The sequence below is a fragment of the Leptonotus elevatus genome, chromosome 14 (genome assembly GCF_054856555.1).
Source record: "Leptonotus elevatus isolate MCC_2025b chromosome 14, RoL_Lele_1.0, whole genome shotgun sequence".
Classification (NCBI taxonomy): Eukaryota; Metazoa; Chordata; class Actinopteri; order Syngnathiformes; family Syngnathidae; genus Leptonotus; species Leptonotus elevatus.
The window spans coordinates 4,646,973-4,656,086 of NC_141252.1; the positions used below are offsets into that span (position 1 = coordinate 4,646,973).

Below are 9,114 nucleotides of genomic sequence, written 5' to 3' on the forward strand. Positions count from 1 at the left end.
TGTTGCAGCCATCCAAAAGTGAGCGCAGTAGTAGTCTGGTAGCGCTGCTTGTGGTAGCTGTCGTACAAGTCCGCAGGTCATTGTAGGAGTATTGCTAGCAAGCTTCCTGTAAGTGCAGTAGCACTGCTAGTAGTATTGTAATTGGACTGCCTGTGGTAGTAGGTTTAGTAGTCCTGTTAGTTCTCGGAAGCGCTGCAAGAAGAAGTAGCTGCAGCTAAGCCTAGTAGTCTTGAAATAGGTGGTAGTGCTGGTGGTAGTAGTAGTCGTTGTAGTATAGCTAGTTGCCAAGCAAAGCAAAACAAACATTTGCTAGTTATTTAGTGTGTTTCAAATGTCAAGAAAGTAAAAAAAACTTAAAAAATACTCAACTCACCAAGCTTGGAACAGAAACTTCCATTGAAGGTCTGCTAACTCTCAGTTGGCACTAAGGCGATTTGCATTTCCCTCTCTATTGATAAAAGCAGTAGACAAGCAAGCTCTAAAGATATCACGCTGCCCCCTGTAGGATTGGAGTGCCTAAAAATGACAAACATGATTGTTCTTATCTAGCTTTCATTTATTTGTTGTACCTTAGTGAGTCACATTACAAAAAAAAGTTTTCCACAAAGCACACATTTCCAAGATACTGATGTTACTACTTTAAAGGAATAAACCAGGAATTTTCCATTTGGAATATTTTCCAAATTCCGGAAATGTTCTATCCATTTGCAAGCCTAGTTGGCACCTCAAGCTGTGTGATTTGTCTAAGTGCTTTTCTATTGGACGTCTCACGCGTCCACACATGGACTAGTAAGTCACTGTTAACATGGAGGTTTAGTTTTTCTGCCAGGTGACATCAGTTGGAGGTCTGCGCCGTCGCACCTGAAGCCCCTTCACCAGATCCAGTTTGGACCTCATCTGAAAGGACAACACGCTCGGTTATTTAAAAAAATGGTCTCCCAAAGTAGTTGATAGTTTGTGATTTGTGAACCTGGTAAGTTTCCAACAAAGTCTTTGTCTTGACTCAGACTAAAATCTTGTTTTGAACTTGGTCACAACCGTACTTTTGGTCTTGACTTGTTTGGTCTGAATTTACCTTGGCCCTGGACTTGACTCAACCCCTCAATATCTCGCTCATGACTTGGTCTTAACCTCATCAAATGTTGGTCATGACTCAACCCTTCAATGTTTTGCTCAAGATTTGGTCTCGACCCTTTCAAGTCTTGCCCTTGAATGGGTCTTAACTTGTTCTGAACCTTCCTACATTTGGACCTTTACTCAATTCCTCAAAGTCTAGACTTAGACTCAACCTATCAAAGATGTCAACCTCTTAAAACCTTGATCTTGTATCAACTCCTCAAAGTCTTGCATTTTAATTGGTCTCAAATCTTCAAGTATTGGTCGCAACTTGTTTTCAACCCCTCCCTGTCTTTGGCTGGGGTAGTCTTATCTTCTTCTTAGTCCTGACTTGGTCTTTGGTCTTCTAAACCCATTCAAGCCTTCACTCGGTCTTGAGTTGCTCTCAACCCTTCAGCTTGTTTTGGACTTGGTCTCAACCAGCCTGGATCTTGGTCTTGACTCTAGCTCAACCCCTCAAAAGTTTGGACTTGGTCTTCATTCTGAAGTCCTGGTCTTTACTCTACAAAGGTTTTACATTAATACAAAACCCTTAAACTCTCTGTCTCGATTAGTCTTAACCTTTCAGTATTGGCCTTAACTGCTTCTTAAAGTATAGTCTCCACTCTGTCTCATGCATCCTTTGAATCCTTTGAATTATTTTGATCATCTCTCCATACCCTAGCTAGCACCAACAAGAGGTTAGAATGCAGTCTTCCTCACCAACTGGTTTGGCCTGAGCGTCTGGTGAGCTGGGTTCCGGTGGCCACCGCAGCTCGCCGCTCTCCACTTCCGGCCCATCTGTCGGCTCCACCACGATGGAAGGAAGCCTCTTGGACAACTTTGGATGCCTTTCATGGGAATCTGGGAATATCTGCAAGTTTATGTAAGGTTGGCTGCAGGGTGGTGCAGTGGTAATGTGGTAAGGGAGGGCGAGAACATGTGACGGCGCATGTGAGAGAACAGCAATGCAGTAAAAATTGGATTAGCAAAGCCGCTAACCTCGTGTAGCATCTGATGAGATGCTGACTTGAACTCATCTCAGTTCTGTAGGGTTGGACAATTCAAATTGATCAACTTCAAGTCATGGTGTCTTTTGGAAAACTCACCATTGCTTCATAGTGAGCGCAGTGAGATTATCTTATATTTTACTCGTGGTTCCAATGATTTCAGGATTAAGATGGCAGAAAAAGCATATAAACATCCCCGTTCACACCCACTTCTGGAAGGATACGGAGTCCTGGTCGCCCACTACTGCGCCTGACTCCAGAGAGTTCATCACCTCGGTCATCCTGCACAAAGCAAACACCTCGGGATCATTAGACCTGAACATTTAGTCCTTTAGTTCATTTAAATCTTTGAATCATTGGAAAAGATAACAGCACATTAGAAGCATGCAGATATTTCAGTTGTTGGCTTGTTTGTTTGTTCAAATATCTGTTATGGTGCGTGTGCCTTCAACCTGACTTGGTTCTGACTTGATGACTCAAGTGACTCAGTCTGTAGTTTTGGTCTTGACTCTGTCTTAACCCCTTCAAGTAGCTATTGAAGTAAAGATCTGGACTTGGGCTTAATCCCCTCAGAGGTCTTCAGTTGGTCTCAAGCCATCCGTCTCAGTCTTGAATTGGTCTTAAATTGGACCTCAAATGTCTCAACTCAGTCTCCACTTCTCAAAGTCTGTCTCAGCTTGTTCCCAACTCCTCAAAGTCTTGACTGAGTCCCAAACCCTTAAAGTCTTGGACTTGACTTGCTCTCAACCTTTTGAGTAAACTCTGTTATGCTTCAGATGCTGCAATTTTTGTGTTTAAGCAATCAGAGATGTGGGCTCAGAAAAATCAATATACTTGATATGAACAGTGAGTTTTGAGTATTTTTGAAGGTTGTGCTTCAGCCTTTCTTGGTGGCCTTTTATTCCGACACGCCAAAGACTGAATGCAGCCTTTATCCGTCTCTTAGTTACACAACGTGCGCATCTCCAAACAGCGTGTTTTGAATATGGCTACTCATATCTTTTTGGTTAGCTTTGACGAGCGTAAAGTGGTGGTGGGGGCTTCCCTCGATGTTCCGCAAAGCTCCCACACAAACGAGTCTTTTCTTCCCAGCGTAGTCGGCAGCTGTTGGCCCTTTGGCGCGAGCTCCGATCAACGACCCGTTTTGTGGACTCCATCGCCATGGAGATGCCGGGCGAGCTGGTCACCACATGATTCCAACTGGGCAGGTTTGGACAAAGTATGGCCGTGTGGGGACATCGGCCCATCGAACATTTGCATTATTAACAGTGCTGTAATTTTTTGTTGGAATGACTTAGTCGTTTAATTATTATTTTTTTATTATTACTCAGATGAACTCTTTTATGGAAAATACAAAAATATCAACAAAATGAAAAATTACTAAAACAATTTTACATATACAATATAACTAAATACGTTTTTAGATTAAATTTAAAAATATTAGTATTTTATTATCATTATTGCATTAATAATTAGCCAAATCATCATAATTACAATACTGTAATTATAAACGATGAAACCCAAATGAGTTTAAGAAAATGGAAGGTGATAATGATAAACAATCAAATAATAAGCATATCTTACTGTCAAAAATAAGCAATTTTACATAAAATGACAAATTTGTTAGTAAAATAAAAAAAATTACATTTTTATTGTTTTATTAAATATTTTAAATATATATATTATATTTAAATTAATTATGCATAATGAAATAAAATACGCATCGGACCATTATTAAAATAAACAAATGTTCATCAAGTACAAAAATAGTGAGATGAACATTTTTTGTATTTTATTAAATATTTGCCCAATTTATTATAATTTAATAAATGATAAATATAAAATAAGAAAGGGAATGGGATATTATATTAGCATTAAAATATGCAATTTTACTTTTTCACTTCCCCCATTTAATAGTTTTCTTTTAACTTCATCTATGGAGTACCTGGCTCATTTTCCTGTCCATTTAAAAAAAGAGTTTGAGGCCCATGAGTACAAAAGAGCCAGCCCCCTTCAACCCCCAGCCCCCTTCCACCCCCAGCCCCCGTGCCTGCTCCCGAGTCACCTGGATGTGCTGTCCGGCCTTCCATTCGGCTGTCTTAACAAGTTATGTCACTTTTCATACAATCAGTCAGCAACGGACCGGCAGCTGCTGTTGCCATGGGGACCGAGAGATGAGATTCCTGTGATGAGTTGAGTGAGTGGAGCACTTTGCTTGAGCGTGCGAGGCCCACAGCTGATTTTTTTTTTTTGGGGGGGGGGGGGGTATTCGTGTGTGGCGTCAATCACCAGAGGACACGTTGTTGTGCACAATGCAGCTCTTATCCCTCATCAGAGGCCATTATTGTTCCTCCGGAGGAAATGTGTGCTTTTCAGAAGAGGGGGCTATGGAGGTTAGAACGAGGCCCGACATGGTCCGCACATGATGCCAGAATCAGAGAAGTGCTTTCACACCGTGATGTGTCACAGACACGGGTATCAAAATTCTAATGCCAAGCATGATGCATCAGTCATGCCTTTTTATGAATACTGCATCTTAGAAACGTGGACTTGTGCCCCAAATTTGTGGTTGCTGTTTTTTTTTTTCAGTGTTAACCACCAAATCCTGAATCAATACAAAGGGGTTACTAATTGTCCATCCATCCATTTTCTTAACCGCTTGTCCTTACAAGGGTCGCTGGAGCCTATCGTTACCAGTCCATAATCCAGAAAAACTTTTAGCATAATTCGAAATGGTGTACACTTTTATAGTGCTTTATCTACACTATATGTTGTCCAAAGCACGTTACCAAGCCTCATATTGGAGTATACGGTCACACAGCATCAATCTTTAGTTTAAGATAACCCAGGGCGCTCTTACACCTATCCATCCATCCATTTTGGACCAATTTCAAATCCAACTCCTTGTGGACCTACTGCTAATAATTAGCGTTAGCACTAAGCTAACCCGGGTAGGCTATTGTGTCTCCGCACCAGCATGCAAGTGGCCAGACTCCCTTCATATGCCGCCATGTGATGGTGTGAAAGGGTTAATTTAATGCTAAATATTCAGACGCAGCATACAACATGCAAACACTTCCGTGTGTTGTACTCAAATGTAGCGAGGATTCACACATTGCATGCGCTCCTCTCACATTCAACGTCACACATAGACATGAGTGTGTGTGTGGCCAACTGGACATTCCTCTGTGACAATTAACGCGACATTCGGCATTCGTTTTTTTAACGGCCAATTCGCTACTCAACTTGAGTCACCGATTCGCGCACAGTCCGACTGCATGTACAGTGAAGCAACCTCTCTTCACTTGGAATAGGAATCGACCCATGAATTGCCAAAATCAAATCAAATCAAATGATTGATGCTACGACTAGGGGTTTGTAATTTGATGACAAAACTATAAGGTACTTACAACAGAGAGGACCATAAGGCACAATGCATGTAGCATGTACGCACTCATGACCCATGTTACATAAACGACTGTCTTCAGTGAAATTATTCAACACAAACGAACCACCTTCACCTGAGGCTTATCAAAAGTATTAGCTAACCTAAATAACACGCTAGCACAAACTGGCCTGACCTCGCACCTGGTCAAACAAAAATGCGCACAAGCAAGCACTTAGCAAAACGCCATTAAGTCATTAACCTCGAGTTTTGGCATTTACAAACAGTATTAAATGTTATGGAATGCAGGCAAACTGCAAATGCAGACGAAAAAACACAATCAATGAATTGTGTGAGTGAGAATGCAGTTTTACTTTGTACTTTATTGTCATTTAAGGGTATTGGTTTGCTACTTCACCTGTGAAACAGTTGCACTTGTCTATAGCCGTTGCTTCCTAAAATGAAGACAAACTATTGATGTTGCACTTTCCTAAAAACAAAAACAAAATAAGGTGTTTTATTCATGACTATTGAGGACATTGGTGCTTTTATAGCATAATAAATCTGACTTTTCAGACTATTTAGTATTTACGTATCTATGTCCTTTGTTTCCGAAAAAGAAGACAAACTATTATTGTTGAACTTTCCAAAAACGAAAAGATTGAATTTGTAATATCAATTATTAGAGCCATTGGTGTTTTTATAGTATAATAAATGTTCAAACGGTTCCTGTGTTCCTTGTCGTTTGTTGCACTTTCCTAAATAGATTTTTTTATTTATTTAATTTTTTTTACAGTTTGTCCTACGTTTCATTGTAAATGTCATTAAGTCGCTTCCTGCTTACATAAAAGAGAATCACTTTTGCATTTGATTTGAATGTGAACCGAGCCATCAGTCACCTTTAAACTCGAGGTAATATACCCAACTGTGATTGTCGGCAAAACCTTGATATGAACTATTTATGTCTGGTACTTTTGCAAACGTGCCAAATTTGAGCGTCATCTAAATAAAGCTAAGATAAGATAAGTACATAAGAAAAATGGCAACGTATCCTACTCACCATATTAGAACCCACTTGCGCGCAACAGTAGATAATATAGAAATAACATAATTTGCAAATACACTCCGATACAGTAAAGTATTCATTCCTAAAACGATCGATCACTTTACATGTTGCTATGAGAGTCACGAGACTCAACCACAAGAATTCAGTTAGGAGCAAATAAGATGAAAATGAGAACAACTGTAAATTGACATAAGATGCAGGGTGTTCCTATCATGAGCCAACTATACACAATAACAATTTTCATCATGTAATATTACGTCAAAGCATAGATTGCTGAGGAATAAAAAGATTATTTTGTGGTTTCAACATTTTTATTTGCATTGTCAAATTAAAGCATTTCATTTCTGATCTTTGCCACTTCCAGATGAGAATGTCCATAATTTATCACCAATATAAATGGGTAAAAATACAAATAAAACATTAAATTAATAAGTTCTTACTAAGAGTTTAAGGATGTCCAAATGTATTTCCTGTCTACACGCACACACCATGCAGCTTTGTGGTATTTTAATGTCATTTCCTGTTCCCTTTTTGTTACTGCACCAAATAAATGTTCATACTGTGTGTGATGGATGATGAATAATTGAGCTTCTTCACAACAGGTAGCCTCGTTGCTTACTGACACTATGAATAGATTGAGATTACTGTAGAGTGGTTCACTGTAAAAAGAGACACCCACACTTATACACACAACACCAAAAGTGTTAAATGTCCAACATCTCCAATGAGAAAGTTTCAACAATCTACTCTTGCTTATTGTTTTCTTCATTCAAATATAGAATACAGATAGAATTAGATTAAAATGTTTGTTTGTTTTTTTAATAAACAAAAAGCACCATACCTGTCTGTATATCTAGATAAAGAAGCTCTTCATCACACTGCTGCTGCTGCCGATGATGATGATGATGATGATGATGATGATGATGGTGCGGATTCTGATGAAGATGCGGACTGTTGTGGGCGACAGGCAGCTGAGTCTCCCGGTCAAGTTGCCCAGCAAAGTGTTGGCCGCATGCGCAGTTGGGAGCGCAACGGCTACTTTAAGGTCTGTCGGAAACGCGGCTAAAATGGTCTACAGTAATTCACTGGGTCATCTGTCATTCAGCCTTTACCCCCAACACTATTTGATATGCGATCTCGTTTTAAGATAACCGATAGAGTGGATTTAAGATGTAAAAATCCGCATATTGGTACCCGATTTCGCAAGCGAAATGGCCATTTACTAGGCGTACTTGAAAGCAGCATATGTTCAGGCGCGAGACACGAGGCTTTCGACGTCTTTAATTCAGCTGTTCGCTGAATCAATTATCAGGTAAATGTGCTAAAAAAAATCCCACAATGCTTGAACTGGTTCACACATAAAGATGTGTTGTGATATTTTTTAAATAAGGTTAGTAACTAGTGTAAGTTGTCCTCGTTCGAACTGAACTGACTGTACGACCGTAATTTACACCGGCGGTAGCTAGCTTGATTAAAATTTCGGTTAGCTAGAAAGCGTCGCGAAAATACAGTTAAAGAAGAAAAAATCCTTCAAAACTCCCTTTTTATTGTCACCGGTTTCATCCTAATAGTTCCCGTGAGTGTAAGTCAAACCTTTCAGGTGAGCTGTGTCTCCCTCTAGGGTGGAAATGCAGTATCAATTGCCAAAACAGCCCTGAAGGCTACTGTATTTGTAGCAACAAGAATACCGGGACTTGATTAATTAATCGGGGATAAGAGGCACAAAGGCATAGTGGTCAGAAGTAACGAAGTACAAATACCTAACAACTGTATTTAGTAGATGTTTAACTTATCTGTACTTAGTTTGAGTATATACTTAACTCCACTTTATAGAGCACTTTAAAACAACCATCGCTGCATACAAAGTGCTGTACATGGAATAAAAATCAGTCATGCAGTAAAGACAAGCAACGAAATACCAAAAAATTAATGAATGAATATAATTAGGTAAGTTAATAAGGAAAAAAAAGTATTGAGTGTGTGCAGTTTTTTGTTGTCAAAACAGCTACAGTACTGTTTATAATTGACTATAATAACTCCCTTTTACTTCTGTACATGGCTCAGATTCTGGACTTTTAACTTTTACTTCAACAGTGCTCATTTTCTCATGCAGGTGTACCAGCCCTCATCCAGCCCCACATACTACTGGACCAATGGCGAGCCCAGTTTTCGTTAGATTGACAACCAGCCAATCAAGTAAGTGCTGCATTTCAAAAGCTCATGCTAATCAGTGAATCAAATACCACTTAACTCATTTGCTCCCAAAAATGTAAAAATAAGTTCTATTTTAAATGTTCTAAGGGTCCCAAAGACATATTTATACGTTTTCTGTTTTTGTTTTTTTTAATGCTAGAGCATACAGAAGGCTTTGGATGCTGCCTCTCAACTGCAAAGAACTGTTGAATAAATGGTAGCTATTACACTAACGGCCAGCAGGTGGCAGCAGAGCATAGGAAATGAACTGGGACCATGTTGAAAAAAAACCTCAATTACCCCGGTACTCAGAATTCTAAATAGATTTGAGAATAATGATGAAATTTAGCTAGATTCTAATGCTA

General features: G+C 39.4%; 1 protein-coding gene and 1 long non-coding RNA gene across 2 annotated transcripts in view; one reads left to right on the forward strand and one right to left on the reverse strand.

Moving 5' to 3' along the window:
• Positions 1-535: 535 nt before the first annotated feature.
• On the reverse strand, positions 536-7,564 carry LOC147162653 (protein LBH). The gene is made up of 4 exons (XM_086094292.1): positions 7,398-7,564; positions 2,330-2,387; positions 1,819-1,969; positions 536-897 (listed from the first exon to the last, which is right to left on the reverse strand). Exons 2-4 carry the CDS (start codon positions 2,384-2,386, stop codon positions 836-838), a joined length of 270 nt encoding a protein of 89 aa, XP_085950418.1. The 5' UTR covers position 2,387; positions 7,398-7,564; the 3' UTR covers positions 536-835.
• Positions 7,565-7,787: 223 nt separating this feature from the next.
• Positions 7,788-9,114, forward strand: part of LOC147162654 (uncharacterized) — a 42,379-nt gene continuing 41,052 nt past the window's right edge. The window contains exons 1-2 of the long non-coding RNA XR_015097026.1: positions 7,788-7,868; positions 8,670-8,752. This is a non-coding gene — a long non-coding RNA (uncharacterized LOC147162654). The remainder of the gene's footprint in view (positions 7,869-8,669; positions 8,753-9,114) is intronic.

Bases quoted from the DNA above. Each gene is read 5' to 3' on its own strand.
- LOC147162653 (XM_086094292.1), bottom strand. From the start codon at position 2,386: ATGACCGAGGTGATGAACTCTCTGGAGTCAGGCGCAGTAGTGGGCGAC. The intron at 1,970-2,329 runs GTATCCTTCCAG...ATAAACTTGCAG, and splicing joins TAGTGGGCGACCAGGACTCC to ATATTCCCAGATTCCCATGA. The intron at 898-1,818 runs GTGAGGAAGACT...TTGTCCTTTCAG, and splicing joins CGCTCAGGCCAAACCAGTTG to ATGAGGTCCAAACTGGATCT.